Genomic DNA, 17,098 nt, shown 5'->3' with positions numbered 1-17,098 from the left:
TTTTTTTTTTTTTTCCCTCTTTCAGTCGTTCTGTTGTAGATCTTCTCCTGTGCTCGGGATCATTGTGTACTTCACGACACGATTTAGTATTATTGATTCAATGACTGCAAGCTGTTCAGGTCATGTGGCTGCAAAACAAGCCCAAATCATCACCCCTCCACCACTGTGCTTGACAGTTGGTATGAGGTATTTGTGCTAATATGCTGGGGGGGGGGGTTGTTTAGTTTTTTTTTGTTTTTAGTTTAACATATTTCTCTGAGCACTGCACAGTCTCACCTTTGGGTGGATTTACTGTGAAGATTGTGGCATTGTATTAACACAACGGAATGGTCCAGACCAGCAAACTGCCAACGCAACGTCTTTTATAACTGATGATCAGTTAATTAGGTGTAGCTGATTAGTTGCAATTGGCTGCTACTTACCCTCATATTTCCTATGGAAACAGTAGGGGTGCACTTAATTTTTAACAGGACTGTTGATAATCAATAGCTGATGCCAGGGGGATTTTGAAAAAAGGATTTTTGGTGTGTTTCCATTTTATTAAAGGGAAATGTAATGTCTTCATTGCAGGAAAAAAACCCCCCACTTTTGAAGCATTTCAGTCCTTCATCATTGTTTTTGAGTGAGCTTGGATTTATTCATTAAAAAAAAGGAACTGGAATTCGAAGCACCACAGAAACGGACACAAAAGATTAATGACAAACTGGTCCATCTCTAGATAAAACACATGCAAAACAAGTCTGATCAGACGTGGGCACATTGTCATACATAGAATCACGTTATACAACGCAGTCTCCCTTAAAGGTCAGGTTTATTAGCTGTTCCAAAACTTCATGTGATCTTCACCAGCAGGTGAACTGTAGCTGTTCACATTATTTCACGTTTTCAGTTAAATCTAATGGAAGAGCTCCTAAAGTGAACCCTGAGGGGAGACAGTTTTGTTTTCTAGATTTATGGTGATTCTAAAACTGTGTTTGCACAAGTGGACTGTAATGTTTCAGCTCTGTTTGTGAATGTCATGCTGGATTATTTTGGGATATTGAAGTTTCCCTCTTTCCATTTGGAGCCACAAACATGGAAAGTTGCTAAAAACAGATTGAACTTTCTCAGTTTGCCTCACTCTCATCCTGCCCTTGACATTTTGGATATTCTGACTTGTAGATGACCACTGTGCAGTGGCTTTTTTTTTCCTTTTCTAACTAAATAAACTGTGACAAAAAACCCACGATGGAGACCATCTAGCCTGGATCTCTGATTAGCAGAGTGAACAGCAGCTCCCCTCATTGCTGTTATGGCACTGAGGGCTCTGAGCCAGACCATCCAAATGCTGACGTCACCCCCCCTCATCCCCACTTCTGTGCACTGCAAGGAGCGAGAGGGGAGGGATGGAGAGAATAAAGTGATTGGTTTACCGACCCCCTTCTCCATGACACATCATGAAAATAAAAGTGCCAGAGGCCTAAATTATCACATTCACCTTAACCGTGCACTCTTAGATGTTGTTTTAGAGACAAATCCAAACCAGCAGCTCTGCCTGTGGCTAACAGGCCTCCTGACCACAATGTCTGGATAAATAAATAAACAAAGTGAGGACAAAGGTCACCATAAGTTTCAGGATTTATTTTTTTTAAAACACAGGTTTCCCTCACTCACATTTTTTCGGTTCTAGTGACCAAATGGTGCCTTGTACCACCGGGTTTTTGAGTAGTAATGTGTTTTTTGTTTTGTTTTTTTAAACGACCTGGCGGCTCTGCTGGTTGAAGTGTAAGTGGGTGAAGAAATATAATTTTGCAATCCATGTAGCGGCATCCGTGAATGAATATATCTGCCCTGTTTTATTTTTTTTCCTTTTTCTTGACCTCCCACTTGTAGGATCACCGACGTGGACAACGGAGCTGCTCTCACATGAAAATATTTTCCTGAAATAAATAAAAGATTAAGTGCCACACCTAGTGGCTGAAGGGGGTAGAGCATTTACAACTTGGATTCCACTGGGTCAGAAAACATCAGGAGAAATGGTATTCTGCACACGGCCACGTTTATGCGTGTGTGGCTGTTTTACCTGAAGCACTCCGTCACCAACTTTAATACGTGCATTGGCCTTTGTAATCACTCATCTGCAGGTCAGCCGGCAGTCTGAATGTCACGGGGGGTGGGGGGTAGTGGACGAGCTCCAGCTTTTCCCCACGAGGTAAGACGCTCCTGACTGAAGGAGAAGGCTTACCAACTTGGATATGTCCTTTCTTTGGGGTCACGTGGGTCACCCTGGAAGGCCCGGCATGAGGGGAAAAGCGGAAAAACTCCCAGAAACGATTGAATGATTGATCCAAGTTCCACAATTACAGCCTCTCCGACGATTAGCATTAATTTCAGAGAGGGGGTGGGGGTTGGAGTAAAATAGGCGTGACCATATGGTTGACTTTACCCATGCTATTACCATAGATTATGCAGATAATTTTTCTTTTTCGTGGGGCGAACCTCTAATTATTAAATATGGCCATCGTCAGTGGAATAAAGCTCAACCGAGATAGATTGGCTGTGCAGCAATTACATCTCTAGTTGAGAGGAGTCAAAAACTTTGATTTTAAACTTCTGCCGAAGGGGAAAGGGGCGTGTTGGGATGATAATTTGGGTCCTAAATATTCTTGTCGTTTGGCAGAAAAAAAAAAGGTCCATTGTATACGGACTGCAATCCCATTATCCAGAAAAGAATACATCAACTTTTTTTCTTTTCTTCTTGAATGACGATCCAGCTTTTTTCTTAATGCTCACTAGGACCCAGAGGCAGCCTCGGATCGGCCAGTGTGGCCGAGTTTGCGCTAGGGGGCCAGGGGAAGGAGGGGAGAGGAGGGAGGGTGGGGGGAATACAAGAAATGTCATCTCGAACATCTGAAATAAGGAGCAACACACAACGGGAAGAGTCTCCACACGTGACAGGGACACGGCGCTTATATCTGGCAAAAGGCAGCAGCGAGCATCAGGACCGGTCGGGAGTCCCAAGTCCTCAACCACTCAATCTGAGGAGCGCGCAAAACGCAGACTCACTTCACCGGCTCTCGTTTTACGCTCTCAAACAAGCAACACATGTGTTTCTGCTGGAAGCCAAGTGGACGAGCCTGAGAGAGGAAACGCAGGTAAACGGAATCTAAGCTCCCCAATTTTTTTCCCTTTCTTTACAGAGAGGAGGAAAGGACCCCCTCCTCCTCTTTCTCCTCCACCACCTCCCCTTCTTTACCGCTACCACCTTTTTCCTCCTCCTCGGACCTCTGTTCTCTTCTGGAGACACAAGTTTCTCTCTCTCACACACACACACAAACACACACACACAGAGAGGGATGCTGCACGTTCCCCATTCGCACTTGCACTCAGAGGTGGGAAGCTGAAAGTGGAACCGGAGCGGAATTGCACTTAATCTTGTGAAAGGTACACATCACGTTACTCACGGAGCGTTATTATTTTTTTTTATTATTATTTTTTATTTTTTGGCGACCACCACGCACAGTTGCCTTTATTTTTATTTTTATTTTTAAAGAGGGGTGCCCTTTGAGCTTTACATTTGCGATTGTTCCAACACATTAACACACAGAAGCTTCTCTGTTTTTTTGGGGGGGGGGGGGGGGGGGCTTCAGTGCACTCCTCTATCATCCCCACGCATCAGTGTTTAGGGAAGGTGTTGATGTCGTTACACTGTTATCACAGTAACCTCCTTTGTCATTCTCCCCTCAGCGCACGGACACTTTTACTCAGTGAGGATCTGCGCGCTCCATAAAATGATCCCAGTCGGCGACTTGATACGATGTCACATCTCGTCTTATGTTTGACACATCCGATGACCAGCTAAAGAAACGTGGAGGAGGACGTTACAAAGATTTCGAGATTTTAACTGGAGTCCGAGCTACACACCGCCGTCCAGATGCAGTTTCGACTCTTCTCATTTGCCCTGATCATATTGAACTGTATGGAGTACAGCAACTGTCAGGCGCCGTCGCACCGCTGGAGGAGAAACAAAAGAGGTAATTAGAAGGTTAAAACCTTCCAGTATTACAGCAGCATCACTTTTAAGGGTTCGCAAAGAGTTTGTGTGTGTCCGGGGAGGTAACTATCCTAAACAAGGTTGTTCACACACTATGTAAAAAGTCCTCTTCGCTCCTACTTGTAGCCCCTGTTTTGTGCGCACTAAACACGGGCGGAAAGTTGTTGGGTTTTGTTGTTGTTGTTGTTGTAGTTTTTCTTTTAAAAAATGAAATTAAATCTGAATTTTGTTTTCAACGCACGTAACTTAGTGCCGTCGATCCAACCCAGAACATTCCAGAAATCCATGCAAAAAGGAGAAAAAACGAATAGTTGTTTGAGCTACAGCTCATTCTTACAGCATCTCATGTAACCTACTGACCTCTCCAAAATAAGATTTTCCACATTATTTAATGATTTCAGAGCCGGTAACTGGTGCGTAAAATGTGCGCAAAATTGGCCACGCGCAAGCAAAATGACAAAGAGCGAACTGGATTAGCGTTAATTCAGGCTATCTGTGGATGTTCTGGTACCAGAAAAGGTGCAGTGTGTTGGAGGCACGTAAAGCGCTACATAAATAAATAGCGTTAGCGCTTTGGGTCTGTAGAGAGCAGGAGGTGACTTATTCAGTGGACAGATACGGAATCCCCATCCTCACACTTATGGATGGCACATCTCAACTCCCCCCCCCCCAGCCACCACCTTAAGCTGGTTTTAATTGATCTCATAACCACTTTGAACAGTTGGTAGGAAATGCGCATAACAATCACCCAGCAGAGGCGCAGGAGCTGTGAGGGGGGGTCAGGGGCTGGGAGGGGGATCAGCACCTTTGTAAATACCACTCTATACTCTGAATGAATGAGGAGCCAGCCGGATTAGGAAAGTGGCCCCCGCGGAGCCCTCCTCAGACCTGTGACACAACACATTGCCGAGATCCTTTTTAGGGTGACCGTGAGAGGAAATGTGGTCCGGTTTGCGCATGGCGCTAACAACCCGTGTCTAAAGGTAGGACACTTGAAAAACTCATTTAAAGTCGAAGGGTGTGAGGGGGGGGAGGTGTCTTGTAAATTGTACGGCAATCACATATTTAATCATGTGCGCTGCATGCCAGGGGGAACCTCCACACTCTGCAAGCCCTCCACTGCCCATCTGCAAATAATCAGGCAATCACTGCGGGGTACTGGCACACACACGTTTTTCAGCCCCTCTCTTTCTCTCTGCATCTCTCTCTCTCGTTGCACCGTGCAACTTTTAGATAGCACACAAGATGCGGAGTGCCATTTACGTGGTAAGAGCAGTCTTTCGCCCTTAAGAGCGCCTTTAATCTGCAGGGTTGGATGGTCAAGCAGCAAATCCAGCGGTGCACATTTGTCTTTAGGTGCCTCTTTATCTGTGCTGCTGTCTGTTTGTGTGTGAGGGAGAGTTCGGAGCGAGAAAGAAGGAAGAGGTCTGGGGGGTGGCCTAACCAGCGGGGACGAGATCAAAAGGTTAACTTACACATTTGACCTCAAGAACAGCTTCAGGCTGAGGACAATAAGCTAAACACTGTTACCGCTCACTCTCAGAGCGGATGTTACACTTGTCATGCTAACCCCGTGCAAAGGTTTCGCCTTTACTGTAATGTTTAAAGTATTCGTGTGTGTGTGTCTGTATTTAGGGGGGGAGAGGGGGGTGGACATAGAGCACTTTGGGCCAAAACTGCCATCCTAGCAAGCAGTGGGCAGTCAGCCAAGTCTTCAGTATTTGCTTCCTTCCTTTATTTATCACGGTTATATTGAAAGAAGCATGTGTAAGAGATCATTGTCCAGTAGGCCTAGAAATGCTTGAATATTTTTCTAGCCCTCAAGGTTCCTGTGACAGCTTTATATACAGCCTGTCTGGCATGCACAGGGAAGCCATCCAAAGCTTTCAGGAGTGTTGAGACCCAGGCACGTTTAAAACTCAGTTTGGCCGTGCTCAGCTCCCCCAGGCGAAACTGCTGTAATGTGGAATGAAAGACATCCTGCGTAATTTACCAAACACTGATGAGTATAAACAAAAGAAAAGAGAATTTTTCTGCCACTGATATGCTATGGCGCACGTAGCCGCATAACTGAGCGAGGTGTAAGGAATGGAGATGCCATCATAATGAGGGGAATGGGGGCGGGTGGGTTTGTCAAGGCGTAACGCTGCCGTTGCATGTGACCCCCGGCACGCGGTCAAGATTGGGATCTTTGTGTGGTTTTCTGGGCTGGTCTGGTGGTGCTCACACACTGCATGGCATGAATCAGCCTCTCGTTTTGACTGTGGCAATTGTGCATATACACTTTAAAAAAAAAAAAAGTAAAACAGATGACAGAATATATTAAATTTACACCTCCTTACCCCCTATCCTGCCCACTAGAAACAGGAAAATGATGCCAACGAGCCCTGCTATGATATCATAGCTAGACACAAGGGTATTACTTTTCATTTTTATTCTCTGGCTAATGATGCCACCTGCTGACTCCATAAAATCAGGCTCGAGTAGGAGCGCTGCCTGAAGGAACAGGGATACACAGTGGGGCCCTAAGCCGTTTTAACTGGTAATGAATAGGTAACGGCAGTCGAGAGTGGTGAAAAGTTGCCATGTGATACTGTTAACCCTTTGTGCATCAAGCCAGAAATCCCAAATTTGAATTCCCAGCAGGTCATAGCATGTTTCAGATCAGATTCAGCTGTGTAATCTGTTACTCAACTGTGTTAACTGTATTCTCAGATGCTTCTTTTTTTGTGTGCTTTCTTTTGAAGGACCAAAGTGATTAGATTAAACCAATGCAGAGTAGCAGAGTTGGAGGGGGCGAGGCTAGAGATGCATGACACTTGCAACATGGATGTGTTTGTGTGTGCTAAAAATCACAAGATGTCACTGAAAATGAGTGAAAACGTGATACTCTCAGGTAGTGGACTCTTCTTAACTGATTCTATGGTTTACTTTGAGAATACAGCAAAAGTTTGGTGGAGTTTCTTTTTAGATGCAGCTAAGCTACTAGCACATCGTGCGCTCTCTTTCTGAGCCCTGCACATCAGCCTGTGGACTTGTGTGTGCTGAAAGCTTGCACAAAGTCCCAGGTTTGTGGGTGTAAGTGTTAATGTTGGAACACAGCACTTCAGCGCAATATAATCTGTTGATTAAGTGTTTAAGGGGAATGACAGGGAACGCTCCAAGAAGCTGCTTTTAAACCAGCCCTCGCTAGTCTGGAAAAAAAGTGCGTGTGGGGGGGAAAAACCCCTGCAGATGGCACGTCTGTTAACAAGACCTTCTCACATGATGCCACTCTACTCCAGGTGATGTTAGCACTGCAGCCTCACTTGTCTGTTTTTTTTTTTCTTTCTTATTCCATAGCTAACACTTGAAAGCGCGTTTGTTTTATTCGTGTGAAGCACGTGATTGGTCTCTGGAAAATGCTGAAAAGCCATCGGATCTGATCTCAGCAGAGATCCGTCCTTCTCACTCACCATCCTTGGAGGTTGTGCTGAGGGGAGAGAGGAAGGGGCTTTTTAGGGGATGAGGAAGGCATATTTAAGCAGATCAGCTGGAAGTGGCTGAATGTGAACAGCATCACCTGAGAGGGATTACAGCGGGCTGAGTCTTGACCTGAGCTCGAGCTCCAGCGTCAAGGAACAGAGCTCTGTCTTTTTTCTCCCAGGCCCCGTCAGCTAAGCTTCGAGAAGTGTAAATCTTTGTGTGTGTGTGTGTTTGTGTGTGTCTGAGAGAGAGAGTGAGCGAGAGAGAGAGAGGAAGCGTACTGGCAGATACATGGACACCCTGCAGGTGCATGTTACCGATGATGAAGGGTCCACAACACACATCCTCTCCCTTCACCCACCCCACCTTCTTCAACCAATCATGTTCACGGTCTGTCTTGGGGATTATCGTGGCCATTAAGGACAATGATTCACTTATGCGCTGTATTGATAAATCACATTAGTCTGACCCAGCCTCCGAACTCTGTCGAAAGACTAGCTCCTTGTCTGACCTGCACGTCGATCCCGGCCTGTAGTGCAGCTCCCGCTTCAAGTCCCAGCGGTATCAGGTGAAGCCGGTGAAAGGCTTCTCAGTGCGTTGGTGCCATGCTACACTGCTGAAAAAACCCCAGCAAGAGGAAAAAACATGCAGTGGCATGAACTTTTTTCTGTAGGGAGACACAGATCTGGATTCTTTATTGGGCTCCACGACAAAGTAGGATGATCTGATCTGCTTTTTCTCCACTGTTTTACCATCTGAAAAATTCAGTAAATCCCAATGAATGAATTGAGTTGGCTGAATAACCTTTTTTTTTTTTTAAATTTATGAGCGTGTGATCGCGAGGTAAGAGATGTACTCATATTTGTCTATCAACTTCTTCCATCTCCAGATTCGGGCCCTCTTTCATAATTTTCCTCCCCTCCTTTTTTTTTTTTTGGATAGGGAGGCTGGGTGGGAGGGTTGGGAGGGGGATACACATGGGGATCTTCCTTTCCAACTTTCAACTATTGTCATCTGAGGATCCCATATACTGGCAAAGCTAAATGCCAAACAGATGTTTTCAATTTTAGGCTATGTGTTACCACGCTGTAAAAATTCTTTTTTTTTTTCGGAAATGTGAAATAAAATAAAGCTATTATATAAAATCTTATAACACACTCCATGTTTCCTCATGGTGACTGGACTCTCTCAGCAGCAGACAAAAACTACAGTGTCTGTCCAGAGTGTGAAGACTTTTTTTTTTTTTTGCATCCCTCACCTATGCCTGTTCCTTCGCAGCAATTACACCTTAATACGTTTCCTTATAAAGCTTCTAAATATGACCAGCCAATTTGGTCCAATTCTCTCAAGTTTATTGGGCCATAAAAGATTCTAATGTTGGGAATCATTTCTAAGTGCCACACATAAAACAACAAAACAAAAAGAGTATTTAAAAAAAAAAAAGACATACAAGGTCCTTCCAGGTGGGAGAGCTGCCCAGAGCCGGGGATGGAGCCCCTCAAGCTTACACCAGAATGCATTTCCAGGCTGCTTACCTCTCACATTACTAATACACACCTCTAAAAGAATCCAGGGAAGAGCTGTTTAGAGGTAATGATGTGAACACAATAGGCATCTATTGTGTTCTTTTTCCTCAATGAATCTAATCATGGGAATTGTTAAAATGAGCCATTTCCCCTTTCGCTTTACACAAAACAAAGCATTAAAATTAGGCTTAACTAGCTGGACATTTTAAGAAAGTGTTCATTCACATGAGAGTTAGATCATGCTGATGCCAGCAGCCAGTTCGCTTAGTTTAGTGTAAACGCTGAAAACAGTCAGTCTGACTCTGTCCAAAGGCAACAAAACCACCCGCAAAGCTCACTAATTAACACAATGTAATTTAACACACTACAGAAAGTGTAAAAACTACACTTACACTAGTGGGATTTTTGGGATTTTCCCTGTAACATAGGTTTGTGTTAAACTGCAGTAAACTACTGCACTTGGATTTGCTATTTGCAGTTATTCTAGTTTATTACTATTAAATATGTATATACAGTATTCTTTAAGGTTTCTACAACAATGTAATTATTATTAAAAAGTTGTAAAATGGTGTAAATATTAATGTACTGTTTTATTAGATAAATGTGATTGTTTTATTAGCTGCTGCTGCATGTTCACATAATGGACATAGCAGTGATACCTAATTTTCTCATGACCTCCATGAAAAAAAAGGAATAGGTTGAGTGTTGAGCTGTTCTTTCACATTTTAAGAAGTATAAAAACTTGTATAAAAACATACATTTCCTTCTTTACATGTTGATTATTTTCCTATTTTCCTTCTTCTAGTTATTACATTAAATTTGGCCAGTGGTGCTCAAAATTTACATCATTCCCCACATGGCAGGAAGAAATACTTTCACGCCCCATCTAAACAAAACAATGACAGAAAAGCCTAGCTGCAACTTTATTTAGAAGATAAACTCATTCACACTGAATCCTTCAGTAACTTTTGTTTTAAACAAACAACTTTCATTTCAAACAACTATTTGTAACTTTTGTCACTAGACTGCTTCATTCGTCTGCACCACTTCTTCAAAAAAGCAACAAGTTAAACAGAATGTGAACATTGCCAAACATGGAAAAATAAAGTTCGGTCTTAGCCTTATAAAAAAGAAATCCAGAAACTTGTGAACAGAGATGAAAAATATATGATTTAGTGAGAGTTTAATACTTTTCACTCTTAGTGGCTGCAGTGAGCCTGTTTTTGAGTGCAGAGCTGTGGCGGGGCGTGGTCTGCGGCACGGCTGCGGGGGAGGCAGACGCACCTGAGCGGCATCCCCAATCACGCCTTCCCGGCTTAAAACAGAATTAAGTGGGTCCTGTTGTTGTTGTTGATGTGTGTAGGCTGTAGCCGAAAAGCTTCAGCCGCGTGCGTAAATTGACAGTCGCAATAAAGAAGTGTACTGAAAAGTGCGAACATGTGGTCGGGTCTGTGGTGCTCCAATCCTGGGTTTCGGCACCGCTGTAAACGATGCACGACAGACCCGACCACATGTTTGCACTTTTCAGTACACTTCTTTATTGCGGCTGTCGACTTACACACGCAGGTGCAACTTTTCAGCGGATGCGCATATTATTAACGCAACTGCCGCAAATTTCTTTGTTCTGCCGTAAAAGTGATTCTGATGTTAAACATGACTTTTCTGCCAGGTAACTTGCGCCCCACCTGCCAGAACTGTGCGTCCCACCAGTGGGGCGCGCCACACACTTTGAGAACCACTAAATTAGGCTAGCTTTAGGCTAGCTTTAAGCTAGCTTGAGTCTGATGATAAGTTTTATGTTAAACGTCCAGATATCAGAAGTATATTGATAGAAATCGTAACTTTTGGAAAATGTACATAATATACATAACATAGATAATAGAATATTGAGCACATTTATCACATCGTGTGCTTTTATTACTCCAATATGTGAAATGGTCAGGGTTAGGGTGCCCTTAGTCAGCACTACACAGCATAAAATGACAACCAGAAAGCAAAAAATGTGTTTTCACAACACATAACATGTAATTTAAGATATTTTATGAATATTCCATTTCTTTATAGCTGCTGGCTCTTAATGTTTAGAGGATCATTTAGGGCCCAAGAGCCTTTGGAAGGAAGATTAATGTATAGTGTTTCTAGAAAAAGCCACACTCAGTATGTGCTCTTGTTTACCATATTGATATGATCCTTTGTGTGCGTGTTGACTAGTACCTACTTTGCATCGATCTGCAAAGCCCGGAAATCTGAAACTCAAGGAGGCCCCTTGAGAAAATACACCAGCATGTACAGAAACAAACACACACACACTGACTGGAGTTTGGTGCTAAGGGCTGCTTGCCTTAGTGCCTGTTAGAATGGCTCTAACAAGAAGGAGGCATGGGGCTCTCTGATCGCTACCCCCGTGCCCACCCCTTAACACTCGACAGATGGACAAGACTCCTTTTTTTCTCCCCCCCTCCCTTCTTTTATGGGACCTCTAATTATGCTTACACACCACATCAAAATAAAGCTCAGCATGCAATGCCTTTGGTATGGAGAGGAAGTGAGCTGGTCAGATGCAATAAAGCGTCTCTCTGCGGCGCTCGCCTGTAATTTGGTGGCCTGAGTATGGACACCGAGAGGTAAAGGTACTGCGGCCCCCACTGTCGCCTGCTGACTGCGTGGTGCGGTACAGCCATCTATGGAGTGGCAGTGATGTGCTTTCTTGAAGAACGCTCAACAAAATCCGCTTTTCTTGCTATGTTGGTTTGCCAGTATCATCGTATACTGTGTGAAAGACAAAACCAACGCACTTTCAATTACATGTAACCGTGACAAGATATTTTACCCCCACCCTTGATGCATCGTTGGCGGGGACTGTAAGCACCCTCTGTTATGGCTTTGTTATGGTTTTGGCTGAGTTTGAGGTTAATGTTGGTAATTGGGCACCCTCAGACTAAATAAGGACTTGCCTGTGGAATTAGACTTGGACTAGTTGAGACAAGAGCTTTGAATGATACAACGTGTCCTGCTTAGACCGGATTTTTTTTAAAATTTTTTGGTTTTGTTTTCCTGGCCATGGAGCTGTGTTGAGGCTGGCCTGTGCTTCTGTCATCTAACTCTCAAGCCTCATGGTGTGAGGAGAGGAAGGCCTCATAGCTGCCTGCGGAGTGCAGAAGCACCCGGCGTGTTTTTAATCAGGAACAGGGCTGGGAGTCATTACTGGGCCTTGATGCTTAGCTCATTGTCTCTCTGACTCCCTCTGTGGAGAGAAAGGAAGGCAGAGGACGAGGAGGAGGAAACAGACCGACAGCAACGTAGCGTGCGTGTCGGATTTAAAAAGGTCTTAGAGGGTCATACCCTGTAGACTTATGAGGAGGTCGGGGTAGAAGGAGCAAAAAGGAGTGATGGGAACAGAGAGTGCACGATAGAGGAAGGATTGGATAAGATCTGGTCTGTCTCTTATCAGAGCAAAGCAACAAGATTGTAGATCAATCTTGTAATGGAAGCTATAGTAACAGCAACATTAGCCTCAAGGCAGTGGAGTGTACTTCTTCTCCTGTCAGATTTATTCAGTCTCACACCCCAATACTTGTCACTCAGCTTGATGAGCTGTGCGATTATATCCGAGATAACAGAGCACCTCTGTGTGTCTTTAAACTCCTCGCTAAATGGCTAGCATCCTAGCTGTCAAACTGGAAGTATGTACGCTCAGTATCTGAGCTCATTCCCGACCTTGAGCTTGAAAAAAAAAAAGCCAACACAGATGTTTTGTAAGTTTTCGCTCAATGAGTTTCTTTGGTGCCGCAGGTGTGACTCTCTATTGGGAGCTGGTTATTTGTTGGAAAAAGGATGTGTTTTCGACATAAAATCCCCCCCGAGCCTTCCCAAATAACAGTGTTTTATTTTTGTATGTGTTTATTTTATCAGAATTGACAGGTTTGGAACATGCAGTATGTGATACTAGCAATGAATGGGCTCTTTATAGATGGGATCTGTAGTTGGCTTCTTTCTGTGAATTTCACAATAAAAGTCACCGACACGTACACTGTGACTGATGTACATAAAATTGCTACACTCTCATTTAACATTTTAGGATTAAAATTAATATTTTATTTGACTAGTTATGAAAAATATTTTTTCTGAATAATTTTGATCTTTATTTGTATTAAGAATGTCAAATTAAATAATTACATAGAAAATTCATCTTAAACACTGTTTTGGTTAAAAAAAAAAAAGAAGAAGAAAACTAAGAAAACAAAATGAAAAAATAAACTTGCATTAACTATAAAAATGAATTAAATTAGTTTAATCAATAATTAAACTATTTATTTATTTGGTATTTTAGTGGTAATGTAAAAGTAACCCTAGACATTGGGTTGGTTAAATGAAGCATAAACTTTTATTCCATCTAAAGGCCACAAGATGGCGATAGCTGTGGTTGCAAAAACAACTTCCAGTCATAATTAAGTTTAATTACGTTTTCTGTCTTGACCTCTGCAAACACTTTCCTGGTGGGTTTATGGGCTCAGTCACTCATTTTGGGACGTATTGAATAGAAAACTGTCTGATTTGCAAATCTTTGTTATACTATGTTTAAAAAAGAAGGATTATCCATGCTCATTGGCTGCCAATTCATTATTGACAAGTCACATGCCAAAGAGTAGTTTCACAGTCAGGTCTGCACCTCCTCAACACATCTGATTTTTATTTCTTTAAACCAAGATGATGACAGTGAAAATGCTAATCTTGAGGCTTTAAACAAGACTTCAGAAACCAGTGGATGATATCCATCCTTTAAACTGTCTATGAATGACGCCCAAAGACAAAGAAAGTTACACTAACTAGAAGAAACAACTAAATTAGTGTCTACATCACACTAGTGTAATAGTGTGATGTCATGTAACGACAGTTTAGTATTTTTTAGCTGTTTTCTCTGTTAGCTTTTTAACTTCATTCACTCATTTTCACTGACTATTCTTTGAGCACTAGTAGTTGCCGCTTTTCATGAAACACCAGTACTAGCAATCAACAGGCTCTCTGTAAACGGGCTCTGCTGTGGGCTTCTTCCCCTTCATGCATTTCACAATAAAAGTCATTGACATACACACTTTAACCCAGCGTCAGAAAGAAAACAATTAATTTTAAACTGAAGCAGTAATAAGAAGCACGTGCATTTTCCCACATGTGCAGAACAAATCTGGTTTAAGGTGTGATTGAACGATCGAAGTACCAAAACCAACATGCTAGCAACACGTGGTTTGCTATGTAGACTTTCTAGCCGTCTGGTTAAATCATTAGTGATCAGTCTGAGATTTGTTTTTGACCGTGTGACAAATACCAGAGTAGCAAGTTCTTTTTACTGTGCTGGGGTCTGTGCAAACTTCTACAGAATATATGCAACACTTAAGCTGCTAATGTCAGTCCTTGTAAATTTTTTATGCCAGGCAGATTTTACTCACTAAGTTTCTACTTGTTTTCTTCTTCGCTTTGCTTAAAAAGAAGGATTGTTTCATCAAATACCAATTCAGTCCATTGTTAATCTAAAAGATATTGCTTAAAGCAGCTTCAGTGTAAACGCTGCAGCAGTAAGAAGTTTATTTCCAACAGTCTAAGTAGGCTACACTTGGACCGGCTGTCCCCCTGTGATTGGCCTAGATATTGCTTGCAAATATTAGGAAAAACCTGGCTGAATGACTGACAAATTAACAAATGAAGCTGCATCCATGTGGGACTCACAGAATAGGTTGATGCTTTAAATCACCAGAGCAAATCGTGAAGTCTCTGAGATTTTGAAGCAATTTGTTGGAGCGCGCTCTCAATTATCACTGAACTAATATGAGAACGACATGTTAGGTGTAGTTTCCTCCCCTCTCAGTCAAGACTACACTTTGGGTAACGCTGTCCGTCACTGAATGAGATGCAGTCCCATTTGTTTCACAGAATGGGCACAGCTGTGTTCACTGTAACACAGTTCATTTTGTTGTATTGTATGCACCGTTGTATTTTGTGGTCGGGGGGCATTTTTGTCGCTGTTTGTCTTGTTGTTGTCTGCGCTGCCTAAAGCCAGTGTATGCTTTTGTGTTTCGTTTTGTTTTTTCCTCTGGCTGCATGCCACGTGGGCTCTGGACACAAATGCACACGCACACACACGAGTGAAAGTCTAATTGTGGGAGAAAATTTTTAAGCTGTTATGATTTTAATGCAGCACATTTTTATGTTGCGCCTTGTCAAACAGCACATCAATTGTGGTGACTGCCTTTGACTTTTCTTTCTCCATTAGGGTTTCTCACTAATCTTGTTTTAAGATGCAGACAATGAAACACGACTGTGGTAGAGACAAATGCTAGACAGAGAAGTATAAGCTTCAAAAGAACAAAAAAAAAAGAAAAAGAAAGAGGTCCATTAACATTTGTCAGATTCCTTCACCCTCCCCCCACCCCCTTCTAGTTATGCACTTGTGTTACATCTTGGCTGACTTCTCCTTAACTGGATATTATTTGATTTGGAGTGGTGCCAGGGCTCAGGAGCATGCGGCCTTAGCTGTGTAAACAGCTGTCACCAGCAGGAGTCATAACTAATAGGTATCTGTGGACAAGGGTCACGTGTAGTTTATATGTTTACCAGCTAATGGCTTCAGAGATGGTACCGCCTTGGTGCGGTAATGAACACTAGTGAAGTGTAATGGACAGCATGGGGCTGCTTAGCATCAGCAATGAGGATGAGTGCACACATTTGTATTCAAATGGTGAAAGCCAGAGACGTGAAATATAATAAGAAAAATATATGATCTAACTTCAACATTTACTAGTTATATGTGACGAGGAAGACACTGAATCTTTATTGAGTTGATTTGCTCATAGTAGCAGCGAACGCCGCGGCGTGCAGGTAAAAGGCGAGCACAGCCATTCAATCCATTCATCTGTTTCCATTGCATGTAACGACAGACTTGACAACCCTCTACCACCCAGAGGGTTTTGGATGCAAGTATCGGCTTCTTAAATCTTATTGCAACATCTAACACATTCCTTGGAAGCCTGTGTTCTTTTTTTTGTTTTGTTTTTTGGGTGCAGTAGTCAAATACTGAAGAGCACGTGGAGTATTTGAGCTGAAAGAAAATTCATCTACAGCAAAATTCCCTCATCCTTCATGCGTTATGAAAGCATTTATTCCAAGGTTCTCTCAAAAGGCAATATAAGAAAAGAAACATGTCCTCCCGCGGGCTGAGTCCTGGCCTCTCAGAGCCAACACAAGCCGGTTTCTGTTAAGAAATCTGGGCAGTGCCAACCATTCAGGTGCCGGTTTGTGGTGGTGCGAAAACATGAGGCCAGATGTGACCCAGGCACCTGCTACAGGAGCAGGCGGCTCTACGCAAAACTGTACATCGCAGACTTGAGAAGTACCTCAGATGAACTTCTCTTTAAAGATTCTTTGTGTATGTGTGCGCTTTCTGGTAATTAAGTTAATGAGAACTTAACAAAATAATGGCAGCTTTAGTAAAAGAAATGTAAGTCTCAGCCTTCTAATGACCTGTGCTGTGGCCATTTCTCTCGTCGAAAAGCCGGCAGCAGGCAGTTAAGTGAGAAAACAAACAAGGTTGCGGTATTTTCCCGTGAAAAAGTCGATATTGGATCCAGTCCAGTTTTTTTTTTTTTTTTTTTTTTTTTTTTTGAGAGAGAGAAAAATGTGGCTTTGATGTTTAGGAGTTTTGGGTTTTTTTTCAGTGTCAGGCACCACGACTGAAAGTGAGACCAGGTCTTTGCCATTTGTCCCCTGTGGTGCTCTCCACTTTTGACCCTGGTAAGCACTTCAGATCTCCCTTTTGGCCTCAGCGGGTGAAGTGGGGGTGTGAAGTAGTATCTTGTTAAGCACTTAATAAGGAAGAACTTTTCAACAGCTGTTCATGTTCTTTTCGTTTTTTCTCTTTTTCTTTTTTAATGCTAAATGCCTTGATTCAAACCCATTCTATGAAAATGAAGATTCCATCAGGTGGCAGCTCTTTGCTCCTGCTCCCGTCTCCCGAAATTTGGCTACCCCTAAGAAAAAAAAATAATGAAACTCTGTGCTGCGAACAGAAAATGTCAAAGCTTTT

At 42.7% G+C, this 17,098-nt stretch overlaps 1 protein-coding gene across 2 annotated transcripts in view; it reads left to right on the top strand.

The window, feature by feature from the left end:
* The first annotated feature begins 2,897 nt into the window (after window positions 1-2,897).
* The window catches only part of rspo2 (R-spondin 2), a 61,473-nt gene continuing 47,272 nt past the window's right edge, over window positions 2,898-17,098 (top strand). Inside the window, exons 1-2 of one of the 2 annotated variants that reach the window (XM_005472586.4) lie at window positions 2,898-3,134; window positions 3,727-4,013. In XM_005472586.4, coding sequence (XP_005472643.1) covers window positions 3,914-4,013 — 100 coding nt within the window. In that variant the 5' untranslated portion in view covers window positions 2,898-3,134; window positions 3,727-3,913. Of the gene's footprint in view, window positions 3,135-3,188; window positions 3,424-3,726; window positions 4,014-17,098 lie in introns of those variants that run through there. The other variant, XM_003453467.5, reaches the window with a different exon arrangement.

The sequence above is a fragment of the Oreochromis niloticus genome, linkage group LG11 (assembly GCF_001858045.2).
Source record: "Oreochromis niloticus isolate F11D_XX linkage group LG11, O_niloticus_UMD_NMBU, whole genome shotgun sequence".
In the NCBI taxonomy this organism is placed as follows: Eukaryota; Metazoa; Chordata; class Actinopteri; order Cichliformes; family Cichlidae; genus Oreochromis; species Oreochromis niloticus.
Note: the sequence above shows the minus strand (reverse complement) of the source record. Positions and strands in the feature narration are given on the sequence as shown.